The 17,229-nt window shown below is 28.7% G+C and overlaps 1 protein-coding gene across 1 annotated transcript; it reads left to right on the forward strand.

The window, feature by feature from the left end:
- The first annotated feature begins 9,508 nt into the window (after window positions 1-9,508).
- LOC112680120 (signal transducer and activator of transcription 5B-like) lies at window positions 9,509-16,481 on the forward strand. The gene is made up of 13 exons (XM_025550117.1): window positions 9,509-9,577; window positions 9,641-10,265; window positions 10,367-10,658; window positions 10,728-10,901; window positions 10,976-11,090; window positions 12,148-12,293; window positions 12,358-12,478; window positions 12,616-12,851; window positions 12,927-13,076; window positions 13,138-13,262; window positions 13,324-13,482; window positions 13,606-13,792; window positions 16,322-16,481. The coding sequence occupies exons 2-13, from the start codon at window positions 10,094-10,096 to the stop codon at window positions 16,413-16,415; spliced, it is 1,971 nt and encodes a 656-aa protein (XP_025405902.1). The 5' UTR covers window positions 9,509-9,577; window positions 9,641-10,093; the 3' UTR covers window positions 16,416-16,481.
- The last annotated feature ends 748 nt before the right edge of the window (window positions 16,482-17,229 follow it).

Consider the following 17,229-nt stretch of genomic DNA (forward strand, 5'->3'; position numbering starts at 1 on the left):
CTTTGTCCTGTAATTAAATTTATGTATTCTAATTTTCATAGTTATTATAAATAAGTTAATTTATAACCTTCATTTGGTATATATTTTTTCGTAAACCCCCCCCCCCCCCCCCCCCCCCGAAATTAATTCCTATATACGCCACTGGTTAGAATGATTATTTTTACTGACTTAACGACGTTTACAAAGTGACAGTATAAGTCTGAGAATATTGTCTATTGTCGATAGAAAATTACCGACCCTTAAGACACTCTCGGTTTCTTTGCCAATAATAAACAATTTTCCAAAACCACCAGTCCTCGGAGTTGACTGCCATTCAGTTTGTGTACGTTTGTAGTGCCGCTGTATAGTTGTTCATTTCAGACGGTTTTTATTTAATCGACTTTCAGAAAGAAAAAAAATATTCACTTGGGAAACTATTTATCAATATGTAATGTCAAAAAAATTATAAATAAATATGTATGACAAAAAAAATTGTACCAAAACGTTTCAGTATTCGATCCCAACGGCACGAAAAAACATGTTTGTAATATTATGTAATAATAATATAAATATAATTTTTACTTAATTGAAACAAAATCATGTGTAAATATTATTATTTTAGTAAATATCATCATTATATAATTGTATCTTTGTCATTTACGTACATAATGACTTTCGATACTCTTGATTTATAATAACAAGTTGGATAATTGCGTGCCGTTCATTTTTCCATAGTTCATGAGCGGGAAATCCTTAGCCCCATCGAGTATGTATAAATAATTTTCCTTTATAAATAGATCAATTGATTACTTTTACTTATTTTTCTTAGAATACGATAATGTATTAAAAATAATTTAATAGCAATAAAAAATAATATTGCTTTATGTTTAGGATTGATCTTCATCTTCTGATTAAAGTCCGTCAAGAGTGTCCTGCTGTAATCAAAGCAACATGATGTTGACATTTTTCCTTTTTTAATTATAATCATTAAATTGAGTTTTGATGTAGATATTTATGAGTGATATTTACCTATCGTTACGGATCTGTATGTTTTACCAAACGGAATAAATCATTAGTTCATCAATTTCGTTAGATTTGTTTACTTACGCGTACAATTGTTAGGATAATTACCTCATGATATTGTGGGTAGATGTTTTAGAGATTGCAGTTCTATATTCATTCTGAAATTAAAACATACATTTATACAAAATACGATTACAACGACCCTAATGTAATTGAATTGTATCGTATTAAAATGTGTTTTGATTTCCGAAAGTCTAGAACTAAACTACTACATCTTACACATATCATATTTATATACATAATTTCTAGATGTATAAGTCTAACAGTAGGATTTTCGTATGCATTTGGAGTGGTTGAAGGTATTTCGTTAAAATGAGTGATACAAATTATGAATTAGTGATAACTTGAGCCGCGTACATAGTTATGAATAGTTAAATAAAATTTTGGGTTAGTGAAATTTTAAAAACCGTGTTCGCTATAGAGGACTAGACTTATTAAACGATTTGAAAATGAACGGCGGTGTTCATTTCTCAAATGAATATAAATGATTTTAATTATAACTGAATTATAACTGGTTTTACCTTAAGTTAATTATGTTATTTCAAAAAAATAGACACTTTAAACATTGTAATTTACCAAACACGGCACACTGATAAAGTGAATATGAAGCGATTACAAAAGGACTATCTAATAATTTTATATTTATGGCGTTCGGTTCAAACAGTAAGTTTATTAAAATTATAAAAACCAAAAGTCGTCATATTTTCATTTGATGTACCGCCAATCCGGCGAACACGAAATACACACGTTTGTGGTGTGTGCAAACGCGTCCACATTGCCCACGTTTTTTAATCAATGCAGTATACCGTATTTTATATACGCGGTGTGTATTGCGTTTCGTGTTTGCATGCATACTATGTGGACTTTAAGGTGCGTCCACATAGTATGCAAACACGACACGCAGATCACGCGTTTGAATCATGTGTGATGTTTACAAACATCACGTACTGCCAAGCGCCATCACAGGATAAAATCCCACCTGGGACAAGATTAAAATTCTAAAGAACAAAAGGTATCTAAAAATAGATGAGAACAAAATCAAATACTATAGAAATCGAGAGAATTAATAATTTTAAGTGATATGCAGTCATGTGTAAACATTGTAAACTAATAAATACGTTCATGATTATACGTTTTAGATTATCTAAAAATATAATAAATTTTACTAAACTTCATAAATAAATCAATAAAATTATGTTATATTTAATATGCGTGGTATTAAAATAACAATGGTTTTGAAACAAAAACTCCCATTAAGGGGAATGGCCCCTTTGCCCTCCTGCGGGCGCCTTGTACAATATTACACACACATATTTTCTAAAAAAAATATATTTTTATTTAAAAAGATTTATTTGATTTAATACTTGATTTTACACACAACATTATTACAATTATCTTTTACAATTTATTTATGAGTTACTTAAATTAAATATTGTATTGATTTTCGAACTTTGTAAGATAAGTAAAACCTTTCTTTTTTGTTCATATTTTCATCCAAATTCGGCTGCAGGCTTGATATTTTCACTCTTAAATCAGCGTCAGTTACAGTAGGTAGAAAAATCTTTTTCATATCTATATGTTGTGCAAAAGGGGATCAAATCTTTCTCGACCCAGTTGTTTTTGATCATTTTGAACAGTTAATCAAAAATCAATTAGTTTTTTATTGTTGAAAATATTTTTCATCGTTTTGTTATCCACCAAATTCAATTCACCTTGTTCTTGTTCAGAGATTTTCTATTTTTTCAATATCACAGGAAAATGGATTTCTTATCCACGTATTGTTAGTGTCAGGTTGATGATATTTATTTATACAAAACTGATTTATTCATATTGTTTGCGATAATCGAGTCACAATTGTCTAAAAATACTAGGAATTTCAAACCATCACAAAGTTAATAATTGCACTAAAATAAAATTAAAATATCCTTACAGTAAGTACTGTCCAACCACGGACCCCCTAAAATCAACTCGCGGACCACCAATTGGGAACCACTGCACAATAATATGCCAAAATATTACCGATTAGTGGCACGCCCCGTTTCGAATTGAAATATAAATGATATTTGTTTTTCATTGAAAACTAGAAACGCTCGTCGATCGTTATCATTATTTTCGTGATGTAAATTAATGCTTGACACTATATATATAAACATATATTTCATCGAGGGCTTTTGTGAAGCTATACTGACGATAACAAAGATAACAGACGAATTCCCGAAGAACGGAATCTATTCATTATTATGGTTGCTAAAAAAAAGATTATTGTTGATTTATACGTTAAAATTCAATACAGCCGATATTATTATTTTAAATATTAAATTTTATCCGATCATATTCTGAAAAAAATCTAGGATTTCAAGTTGAGTTTTTTTTACAAACTACTCATCAGTGAAACACGATAGCGCCCATCCTAATTTTTTACATGAAAAAAACATAACACGATTGCGCCCAGCTAATTAGCCCAATATCACTATGAAATATAAGGTCTTGCCTTTCTTACAATTTTCAAATATACTATTTAAAATTACAGTTCGAGCGTAAAACTCAAAATTTAAGTTAGGTTAGATTATCATTTTAACTATTTTCCATTGAGTATTTATGTTGACAATGATGTGACAAGTTCTTAGCGTGCTCAATGAATACAATCACAACATAATTTCAGAAAACATAATTAGTAGACAAATAATAAATTCCAGAATAAAAAAGAAAATGTGAAAACGACTTATTAACAAGACCGAATAAAATAATTAGACAAGAACTACGTAGCACAGAAAATTGTCAGTCCTAAGCCTGTAAAATTGGAAACGAATATTGTTAAAATGATAATCTAACCTAATTTCAACTTGAGTTTTATACTCCGACTGCATTTTTAAATAGTGTATTTGAAAATTGTTAAAAAGACAAGACCTTATATTCACGAAGCGCCATCGAGCTAATTTGCTGGGTGCAATCATATTGCGTTTTTTTCATGTAAAAAAGGTAGGACGAGCGCAATCGTGTTACAGCCTTACTCAGGAAATAAAAATAAAATTACTGAAATACTTTTCTACACAACAACATTTTGAAACAAAATACCCAAAAATTATATATGTGATGATATTTTTAATTGCAACACTTTTTATAAATATCTCTATCGAATTTATGTACAGATTTATTTTTCATTTTATTAGACTTCGGGTATTTAAAATGCAAGGGCTGTGGTATTGCATGTCTTGTTTACAAGTTGACGATTCAAACGTCAATCTATTGCACTCGTGCCCTTACATTATAAATCATGATGTATTTATTTCACTTTCAATCGAACTAATCGTATAAAGTTAAAATGTTTATTTATATGGTCTATACTGTTGAAATCAATAATAAAATTGATTCGGCGCCTTGGATGTACCGTAAATATTTCATGTAGTTTTATTTTTAAAATATAATAATTTATGGAATAATTTTAGAAAATAATATACAAGGACACCAGATATGATGTAGGTTAGTGTAATATAGAGTAGTAGAGTAAAATAGAGCTCGGATGTTAATGACCAAAATTTCATAAAAATACGCATTATAAAATGTCATAATATGCAATTATATGCCATAAAATGTTTTAAATATACCTATTTTTTCAACAAATGTATGCAAAAAAAAATAGTTAATATTAATTAAAAAAATGTATATACTCTTTTGAATGTGTATTTAAAATTTCTGTATTACGAAAAATACAACTAATAAACACGAAAAAAAATATTTATTATTTTTCGATCTATTTAGGTTAAATTTTACATAGGTTAAGCATTTTAAGTATCAGGATTATACCGTACAACAATAATTTTGCTGATATTTTCAAACTTGAAGGACCTTCGACGATCCGACAAGAAGTTTTTGCAGACTGAAAATAACATAATTAACGGTAATGATTGATAATTTATATTAATATGAACAATTTTTAATATTATACTTATAATTTATACAACATATGCTATTTAACCTAGAAAAATCGATAAATGCACATATATGCTCAAAAATGTCAATTATGCAAATTATGAAAAATAAGTTTGCATATTTGCAATCAAGATCTCATAAATCGAATTTATATTATATTATGGTATAATTCTGGTTGCGCGAAAAAGATATGCCTTATAAACATCCGAGCCCTAATAATAATGCAACTACTATGAATAAATTCAAAATAGTAGATTAATCGGCACACTATATTCTTTAATATTCAAGAAATTTAATTTTTCGAATCAATTCAATTATCTATATCTCATCAAAAACACTCCGTGTAAAAACATCGCTAAGTAAAAATAAGCACTTAAATTACAAAAGTTGTGATATCAAAAATTGGCTAAGTAATTTCATAAATTCATTAATATAAAAGTATTTATAACTGTTTGTATTTATTGTACCTTGTGAATTTATTTAGTGCAAATAATTTTACTTAGAACTGTTATCTTATATTTTGTATAATACACGTAAGGAATAATTTTCAATGACATTTAAAAACAGTTCAATTTATCAAATAACTTTATTTTAACATAATATTGTGCATATTAAAAAAAATTTATCGATTATCGATGAAAAACAATTTTAGTCGCGCCGCGGTGTTTACGCCGCATTGACATACAATAACGTTCACTAACACTTTGTGACTACTTACTGGTGACTACGTGTAAAGACAAAATGCATGACTATTGCATTATGTTTATAAATACAAGGTGTAGGAATAGCAGGGGGTCATACTAATCTTATCGATAAGTATAATTAAATAAAACGGTTTTTCTTAATGGTGCGGTGTAAATACCCCTAGCGCGACCGCTAGGAGGTTAACTTAATAAATACCCACTGATAATTTTAGATTTTAACACTAATTAAAATTGTACATTTTTACAAATATTTGGAAAACATTGTTAATTAGTTTTTCCAAATAATAATTTAGTGACATCTTCGAATCCGATAATGGGTGTACCTTATCGCAAAATCAATTATTAGAACTGGTTTATAAACGATTTGTAGCTATTAAAATAATTATTTAATAGGTATTTACAATTATACCTACCATAATTAAACACAAGTTGCTACCATTGGTGTATTGTTTTTTTTTTTTTTTTTGATTTGAACATATTTTTCTATTTGTAAGCACTACTGCAACATATTTATGGATAAAACACTATATCTGAGCGCACGGCAGTGCGCCGGCCAAGTTTCAGCAATACCTGTGTATCTTTACACGAACCAATTCGCCCAGTTTTTCTAACCCGTATATCTCTGTTTCCTCTTAAGATAAACTTTTGAAATTTAAAACACAGATTAAACTCTAGTAGCTTAGGACGCTGTCAGAAAATGAGCCTTTAATATTGTGCCATTTCATAATGGCAGGAATTCAAAATTAGCAATATTGTTACTGACTCACTCAATCACTCACTTACTGATCAACAAAATTATAAGACACTTCCCGTATAGGTAAAAACGTGAAATTTGGCACTAAGGGAGATTTTACACTTTAACTAAAGGGAAAAATCTAAAAATTGAATTTTTTTCAAAATGAATGCCGCTTCAGAGAGTGTATTTCTAATCGTATGAAGTGGCGCGCTAAGCACACATAAACGTTTACTTTCAAACAGTGTTACAATATAGTAATAAGAAATTGTTTGTAGTTGACTTATATATATCTATAATACATAATAATGTTTCGTACATTTATTTTATTGAAATACAAAATATAATATAATTATACAAATACAGAATATTTTAATAATATTCGTCGGTTTGCGAACGATAATTTTATGTAGTAACGTCATAAGAAAATATTCATGAAAAGATGAATGCTCTTAAGAATTGAATGAAATTATTAGTTAAATTCGAAATCATCACCCGAGCTTATGTGCACCGATATAAATTCTCCATTTACTTAGCATATACCATTACTATCCATAAAAGTCGGGGATTAAGTTTGCTTTGTTAGATGTTGGCAACTCAACATTCTCGTGTGGTTAAGCATACGTGGCGCTCTCTAGGGCAAAGTGACTCCAGGGAGTTCACTTAATTAATTTTGATCCCTGTCAGGTGAAAGCCTAGGATAGTGCTTTTGTTGAATACAACCATCTAAAAACTTTGTATAAGCCAGAAAACAGATATTTTATCTAAAAAGTATCGATGACAAAAAAATAAAAGACCGTACTTGGCTATCATTGCCTGGTATTGACAACGCTCAAGAGTCCAATTTCTCAGCTCCTCAACAGAAACCTAAACCGTCTTATAAGAGAAAATCTAAAATCATATAAATAAAAAATTTAAAAAATAATAATAATAACACGTCGTCCACGATGCTGAAGCCCGCAAAAATAAATGATAACCCCAAAAAAAAACACCTAATGGTGAAAAAAGGCCAAGTTCCAAACTCCCTCCCTAAAAAGTCTGGCTATTAAAGTAGTGAAATTTACATTATGGCCAAGTCTGGTATTTTTTAATTTATAACCTCACTGAACTACATTAAAGAGCAACACTCGTCTTTTATTTGTATTGTTTAACACTTGGTCAGTTTTTGAATGAGGCATAAAACATTATTATCGAATGTACTCATTTATGAATTACGTGGGTGATGGGGAGAAGAGAACTCATAAAAAAAAAAAAGGTTTCGATTTCTTCTAAAAAGACAGCGAATCATAGTAGGTAGTGGTATCTACATTGCCGCCAAGTCTAGTTTGTGCTTCATTCAGAAACTGGCCAAGTGTTAAACAATACAAATAAAAGAGGAGTGTTGCTCTTTAATGTAGGAGTGCAGTGAGGTTATGAATTAAAAAATACCAGACTTGGCCATAATGTAGATTTCACTACTTTGATAGGCCGACTTTTTTGGGAGGGAGTTTGGAACTTGGCCTTTTTTCACCGTTAGGTTTTTTTTTTTTGAGGATATTATGTATGACAAGATGGAGAAACTCAAAATTAACATTGATAATTTTGAAGAATTAATACAATGTTCGAGTTCCAAAAATTACTTATTTTATCAAAAGTATACATGGGTTGTGGAACGAAACTTGATGTATTTTCATTAGGTCAAATACATAAATTTGAGTATATTATAATTAGATTATAATCATTATTTGGTTTTAATTATAAAAATCATGTAGTACCACATTTCTTCCACAGCTTAAAAAGTAAATAAAAAAAGAAAAATTTAAAATATAAAATATTTATAATTTAAATAGGTATATAGGTATATATGTAGGTACAATTTTTAACAGTTACAATAGGCACATCATATAATTATTATTGTCCATAGTATTATTAACATTAATATTTTCTGTCCTTCGGTAATATTTATACATTATTCACATAATTTCATATTTAATAGTATAGGTACAGATGCTGATCTAAAAATGAAAAAAGGAGGGTAAATTTTTAGGATAAAATTGGTTACTGCCATAATTTGTTGGGCGTACCGTTTGTACGGTCTTTCCTACGTCTATTTTTTTAAAAATTTTAAGTACCAACGTCCGATATGGTTCTACCTGATGTCTAAGAGAGGGGGGCTCCAGCTCCCAGAGGCCCTCTTGTATTCGCGGCTGTGTAGGTATAATATACAATTTGATAGGTACTCATTTCAAGTACAATACCTATTTAAAATACAACAATATAAACATTATTAATTTCTACGACGCCCCTAAATTCATAATACTAAGGGCTTTGGGCTTTTCGTCCCCTTCGTGACGGCTACTAACACACGTACGGGCTAGTTCACATTAGAGGCGTTAAACGCGCGTTTACAATAACTATTAATAGCTATTAACTGTATACATGGTAACGCAGCGACAACGCAAAAAACCTGTCAACGCGCGTCAGCGTAAGTTGACGCGCGTTTGAACATTGTATAGTTTTGCATTGACGTGTTCAGTTGCAACGCGCGTTTTGAAGCGATAGGTTCTTGTTTTTCGATATTTTCATTTGTTTTTTCGAAAAAGTTTTCTAAAAAATCAAAAATGGATAGTGAGGAATTTGATACTGATTTATTCATTGACGAAATTGAAAAAAGACCCCCAATTTGGGATATGACAAGTAGTGAATATTCAAATAAAATCAATAAAAGAATGGCCTGGGAAGAAATTGTTCTAATTTTTAGTGACCCAAGTGACACCGAAGAAAGAAAAAAAATTCCATGGTAAGTATTACTAACTATTTTGTATTTTATAATTTGATATAAAATATAAAATCAATTAAATATATAATATAGACATAAATTATTTTGTTTCATATTGTTTGTTTTTTAAAATAAAGTTTTATATACATTGTTGTACATATATTTATTACTAAAAATTAATATAACTATTAAAATATTTTGTACCTATGTATATATCATACGGTCAATGTCGACGCGCGTTTAACGCCTCTCATGTGAACTAGCCCTAATAGTAAAAGAAGACGATCGCTCGAGGACCGTGGTCATACAGCAGTAACTAACAGAAAAATAATTGGTTATCATAATAATAAACCGGACCTTGTCTAAGTTGTACGATCATAATTAAACGTGGTAAATGCGATTTTTTCGTTCAATTTACACTGGCGATATCGTCTGAACTTCGTTGATCCGTAGATCCGTTCACGGTATCGAGCGGTGTGAAATACGATTGGTTCTCATGGCCGCGGTAGCGAATGGTCCGAAAACAATTATTGTCGTACAGCTTTCGGACGCGACCACGTGACGAAACGAGAAAGCTCCGTGAGGTTTCCGCCGTCCGAACCGGAAACGCAGTGCGCACCGAGAACAGTGTGGACCCGGGAAAACGCAACGCCGCTCACACTGCATTTGGTAGAATTGCGACGTTGCCGTCATGTCGGTCGTCGGCGGACGAGCACGACGGTACCCGACGTCCGTGACCGCCGTGGCGCAGTACCTGTTACCCTGTAACAGGTTAGCTCGTGTCTAATCCCGTTGGCTCTCCGTTCGCCCATCACTCGTGCGATCGTTACTTTCTCCGTACCGGTCGATCTCGTCGTCGCCATTCATCGATTTGAATCTTTTCCGTTATTGGCCGCCGATGCCACGATGATGAGTTCCGGCGTCGGATCACCCCAAGGTTTGATGGACAATGTTGAGGTCGCGCAACAGATCGAGTTCGTCGGCAACCACGTTGCGCACACGGACAAAATGCGCCTGACCATCCAATCTGATGTGGAATCGTTCGGCGCGTTATACTCTCAGTGTGCCAAATGCGCTCGTAAGTCGCAAACAATAATTATTGTAATACACCTTTTTTTTTATCCACCTGCTCGTTGTTGTATTAATACGCGTATCACGTTCGATCCTTTGCCGTTCTAGAAAACTTGCAACAGGTCCAAGAAATGGTCAGCAGTGTTGCCGGGACTCAGCCGGAAGTCGTGCGTAAATTGAAACTGGAAATGGAATCGTTCGAGCAACAGTTGAGAGCCAAGTCCTACAACCTCAAGAGCTCCATTTGTGCTTACATCAACAAACTCAATGAATCATTAAATATGATAAGCCCGATACAAGCTTATGTCATCGATAAGGTGTTGGTCCAATGGAAACGCGAACAGCAGTTGGTTGGAAATGGATACAATCATAAGACAGATATAGTCTCCATACAAAAATGGTATCCTTAGAATTATGCCAATATATTGGTTTAATTTGATTGATTATTTAATTTTTTGTTTTTTACCAGGTGCGAAAAATTATGTGATTTAATATGGATAACTCGTTCGCACATTAAAGAAGCTGAAAATTTTAGAAGCACCTTGAGTTTCTATGTACGTTATTTTGAACTACAACAGTCAAGTGAAATTATTAATATACTCCTTGAGATGACTGTTCAGTATCTTTCATCATTAATAGCAAGGTTTATAAACATTTACTTATTTATGTTGTCTTAATTGTTTACTCTTAAGGATAATTTATATTTTTATATTCTAGTACTTTTATTATAATAACTCAACCTCCTCAAGTGTTGAAAACTAATACAAGATTTGTAGCTGAAGTACGTTTATTAATTGGAGGTAAACTCAACATTCAATTGACATCACCTATGGTATGACTTTTTTTTTAATAAAAATTTTTAAAATTTTAATGTCATGCACTGTAATGTATTTGTTATAGCTCGGTATTTTTATTTAGGTTTATCATTACATCAGATACGAACTTAATTTTCACTAATGTTTCTACATTTCACAGTTAAAGATATTATGTTTATATTATACCGATGCCTATGTAATAAATTACTGATAGTTACAATTTAAGTTTTATTAATACTAGTACATCTTGGTTCAAGTAAAACTGGATGATTTATTGTTTACTTAAAAATAAATGAACATGGTATTTAACATTTCAGTATATTTATACATTTTTATTTAGCTATAAATCCATGATTAATGCTCAATGATGTAGAAATTCCATACCTATAAATATTTTATTATAATTATCATTATTAAAGGTAGTATTTCTTTAAGACTTTTAGAAGTACTTTGTTTTCAGCCAGTAAGATATTATTCTGATTTATTGAATTTCAAAGTATAACATTAAATTTATTGTAATATACATTTACCAAAATATGCACTTCAGTTTTAAAGTTTTGTAAGTTAAACTCTGATAATCTATTCATAAGTATTTTTAATGATTTATTCTTCACTTTCACTTTTAGTCACCTACTATTAAAACAAACAATTATTATCATTATAGATTTAATCTGTTATCTGGGGTAGATAAATTACTAAAAATATTATAATGTCATTAGTATATTAATCTTAACTAGTCTAAATTAAAATATGCTTCCTTCTTATTAATTTAGACTCCTGAAAGCCATGACACTTATCCTTGATCTTGAATTTATTTTCTTATCAGATAAATTATATTTAGGTTTTGGTTTAATATAGGAATTACTATTTCTGAATGGGATCCTTCCCTCGTGTTAATCAAGCTATTTTATTTTATTATCATCTCATTTACTTATTATGCTTGTTTTTATGGATTGCAAATAAAGTTTATTTAATAAAATAAAAGAAAAACATATTAGATAAATGGCATGTAGACTTGTTTCAAATAAAAGCTTACTTTAATTATATTTATTATATGAAAATGGTCTATACTAGGTTAAAGTATCTATAGTCAATGAATCTCAAGCTAACCAAATTATTGGAAGAAATAAGCCAGATCGTGAATCATGTGGTGAATTATTAAATTGTACTGGAAAAATGGAGTATAGACATGACTTAAGACAATTATCTGCTTATTTTCGGTAACTAGAAATTTATTATTATTTAATAAGCTTAGTAAAATTATCTTTATTTCAAATTAAATAGTAATATGCAACTAAAAAAAATTAAGCGTGCGGATAAAAAAGGAACAGATTCTGTTATGGATGAAAAGTTCTCAATTTTATTTTCTTCTAAGTTTTGCATTGGCAATGAGCTTCAATTTGAGGTAAGATATATGTATATTAAAATATTCTTTGTTTTTCATGTAAAACATCCTATTGTTAAATAAAATGTATATAAAGTAGGTACTATTGTTTAAAATGTTTTTCTATCATTGTTTGAAAATATGTATATACATTTTAGGTTTGGAATTTATCATTACCAGTCGTAGTTATTGTGCATGGAAATCAAGAAGCTCATGCGTGGGCTACTGTGACATGGGATAATGCCTTTGCTGAACCTGGTCGTATACCATTTAAAGTTCCAGATAAGGTCCCATGGACTAATGTGGCTACAGCTCTAAGTATGAAATTTTCAGCAGTTACTGGTCGTGGTCTTTCAGATGAAAGCTTAATATTTTTAGCTGAAAAGGTCTTCAGGTTAATAAAATAACTATGACTCATATAGTAAAATTGTTTTATTTGAACTACTTCACTATTTTATTTTATTTTTAGAATGCAAAATATGGATTTTAACCATATGATTTTATCATGGTCTCTATTCTGTAAAGAACTATTACCGCAGAGAAATTTTTCATTTTGGGATTGGTTTTATGCAGTTATGAAGTTAACAAAAGAACATTTAAAAGGACCTTGGACTGATGGGTATTATACAAAAATATCTATTACTAATCATCAAACTGATTTCATAAATTGAATACTATAGAGCAATAATGGGGTTTATAAGGAAATCTGATGCAGAAGAATTGTTGACAAGATATGCAACTGGTACTTTTTTGTTACGATTTTCAGATTCAGAACTAGGTGGACTTACTGTTGCTTGGACTGCTTGTAAGTTCTATTGATTAAGTTATAAATATAATGTTAAATGTTTTTTAATGGTTTCTTTCAGCTAATCATTGTGAAACTTATAGTTTACATCCTTTCTCAGCAAAAGATTTATCAATTCGAAACTTGGCTGATAGACTATTAGACTTGACATATCTTACAAAGCTATATCCTGATATTGATAAAAATCAAGCATTTGGAAAGTACTACACACCAACACCAAGTATTCATATATTTTTAATATTCTGTATTTAAAATTAATATTCATTAAAGTGTAAAATATTTGTTTTATTATAATATTTAATAATAAAATTATAATTACTTAACAGATAGTTTTATATTGTAGATATTGGGTCATCTGGTCCTAACAATGGGTATGTAAAGCCATTATTGGTAACTCGTGTTCCTGGATTGGATGGATCCTCAACAAATAGCAATCCAAATACCCCTCAAAGTCATATGTGTTATGTTAATAGCCCAGAGAATTGTATCAATAGAAAAACTTCATCAGTATTTAGTGAACCAATGACAACGTAAGAAATATACTGTTAATTAATTGTTATGCTCAATAGTTTTGGATTTAATTTATTAAAAGTAAATCTTAGTATACATTGGACGAATTAGTTTCATGTTTCTAATTTATATTTATTTTTATATACTTAATTTATAATTTTAATATCATAAAATATTCTTACTAGGCAGAGTTATTTAATGACCATAAAAATACGTCAACTTAATTAAAATAAAATATTTATAATTATCAAGTAAACTTAAAATTCATTAGTATTTCAAAAATGTATGTAAAGCTTATTAATGCAAAAGTCATAATTATAATTTTTATTATGATTAGAATATTTTTATAAATTAAATTAAAATAGTCTTTAAAATATTCAATAATCTATTAAAATTTAAATATCTTATAATTCAATTGATAAAATAAAAAATAATTAATAAGTTAATAGATGGTTTAAAAGTTCTTATCAATTTATAATTGTGATTCAGTTTTTTTTTTATGTTAATGTATATTTTTTTAGCCCCCCCAATTTTTTATAATAGTTTATTATGAACCAAAATACTAGTATTTTTCATTAGTTATTTTGCCTTTTTTAAAGCATGAATTAAGTATGGTGGTTTTTTTAAACATTGTAAAATACCTTAATTGTGATTAATAAATGGATGGGCCAATTTGAATGTTTGTAATTGGATTATCATTAAAATATAATAATCCTTTAATAACAGTTTATGTTAATTTATGTAATTAAAAAATGATAGTCTTAAAAATATAATTTAATATAATATAAATAGACTTACTTAATACCTATACCATGACTGAGTTTAAAATTATAAAGTTAAGAAGGAAAGCCAATTCCTCCTAAGTCATTACTCATTATTATTTTTTACTTTTTTTATTGATATGAATTTTTTTTCATTATATTATGTAGATTATGTTTATTTCTGACTATATTCAAAACACCATTGACAGTCCAATTAAAATGATTTTAGATTACCATGCATTTTTTTTGTTTTTAAAATGTTGTATGAAAAACAAAGATTATTGTTAAAAACATATTTAAAATGTTAAACTATTACAACCTTAATTAACCAAATTTATTATTTATTATTATTAATTTAAACAACCCTGCATCAGTTGCATTGTTCAATTTTGAGTAGTCATGCTTCTATATATATATAAAATAATCACTATTGTCAATTAAAATTTGTTAATGCAATATAAATGAAAGATTTTATCAAATTATTAAAACCTCATATTTAATGTATATTTTTAATCAAATTGTACAATATTAATTAATTTAATTCATGTCAAGAGACTTTAAAATTTAAAGAAGAATTAAAATATTACGAATAAATGCTCACAATTATTGTGATGCCTTAATTTTAAGTTCTAACTAATATCCATTTCATCTGAAGATGTACTGTTTTGTTTGTTTTTAAAATATATTTGAGATGATTGTTACATACCTCCATATAAAGCAAGTTTTACATGAATTATGTGTATTTTTGACTTGTCTACATGGTTGACATATATATGTGTATATTATAGTATAATGTCAATATAAGTTTAAAATAGTTCAAATTATATGAGTTTAAAAAATGAGATTTAGTTTAAAAATTACATACCTGAATAGTCGCATAATCTACAGTTGTAGAACATTAAACTTTATCGATTAATATTTCAGAACTGCACTAAAAGATAAAACTCCAAAATCATAAATGTTACCAATATTATGTAATTTATAGGTATTAATGCTATTAATGCTATCAGTGTATTACAATAGTAGATTGATGCAGGGTTAATAAATAATACTTGTATTTTTCATATTTATTATATAAATGGTAATGTATATAATATTATTGAAAAATTTATTTTTAGTATTAATCAATGTTTAGTTTAATCCAGTGGTTCTCAACCTTCTTTTGTTCATGGCATTATTATACATCACAAGTTTCCGTGGTACACTCATGCAGTGGACCACAACAAAAACTTTGGCTACACCAAATTCAGTAAGGTTTTAACCGTGCAGTGTACACTATACAGTTTACCTACATATATATCTGCACAATTAATTGACATTTTTTACTGTCACAGTTTTTTCAATCGTTATTTTCAAATATCAAACATTTTTCGCGGCACAGTAGTGTGCCGCAATACACAGGTTGAGAACCACTTGTCTAATTAATTGCTTTAAAAAAATATATATATATATATATATTTAAATATATTGTGTTATAATCGGTTTCACAACACTAGATATTCGATTGCAGCGTCATCCGTGGACTAAGTTTGTCATACCATTATTTCTCAAATGTGCATCTATTTAAACATTTATACATAACAGGTGTCATATTTTTTTTAAATTCGGTGCACTTTTATTTGAATATTTTCGGAAGCCCTGAAGAGAATTGTCCACAGGTCGCGCTGTAATCTAGTGTTGTGAAATCGACTATAGTATTTGTTTTAGTGTTATACTTTTGTATGAATGTTTTATGTATTAAATTGTATTAAGATGTATCTCTATAATAGTTATATTTTAATTATTTAGTTTATTGGCATTTGGAAATGATTCCTCAGATATGGATTTTTCTTCAAACGAAAATAATTTACCTTCTGTAAATGATGTGTTCTATCAACAGTAATTTAGATAAGTTTCTTATGTTGTATTAAGACACAGTATTGTTTTATTTGTTCAGAAGTATTTTTAATCATGTTAAACTTTCATTATTAGATTTTGTTTTTACTTATTTTTTATAACTTATGTTTTTAATATTTTAATACCTATTATTATTTTATACATTATTTTAAAATAAAATGTATATTATTGTTTAATATTTAACTTGGAAAAATTAAGAAGTAAATTATTATCTCTCCATTTTTCAATAATTGATTGTTTTTTTTCCTGGCAATTTTTTTTTTTTTTGTTTAACTCGTAACCAATGCTCAGTTGCTAGAAATTTAAAGTTTAAGGAACTCTGCAGCTATTCAGATTGGTTTTTAAGAATTGAATGTGGTGCTATTATATTATTTAAGAAATATATAATTATAAAGCGGTTAAGTGTTATGTGTACTTAATTACAATTTACTGTTTCATGTAAGAATATTATAATAATAATTAGCGATAAGCTGGCTATTTGTAGATAATGTCAAATTTATTGTGTTAAATGTTTATTAAACTATATCTTTAAGTATGTTACTGTATGTTATAATATTAAACTACAAATTTAAGACTTCAATTTTGTGCAATTTTATGTTTTTTTGATCTAAGATGGTAGACAAATATACATATTCTCATTTCAATAGAGCATGTCCATGCCTTAAATTTTCTTCCAGAACCGGAAATAATTTTATATAATATAGTTTTCAAAATTCTTAATGTTTTCTTTGAATCTGCAATAAATGTAAAATAATATTTATTCAGATGAGAATCCTGTAATAACTTTCATATCGTACCTA

The sequence above is a fragment of the Sipha flava genome, unplaced genomic scaffold, assembly GCF_003268045.1.
Source record: "Sipha flava isolate LNK unplaced genomic scaffold, YSA_version1 174_pilon_pilon, whole genome shotgun sequence".
Lineage (NCBI taxonomy): Eukaryota > Metazoa > Arthropoda > Insecta > Hemiptera > Aphididae > Sipha > Sipha flava.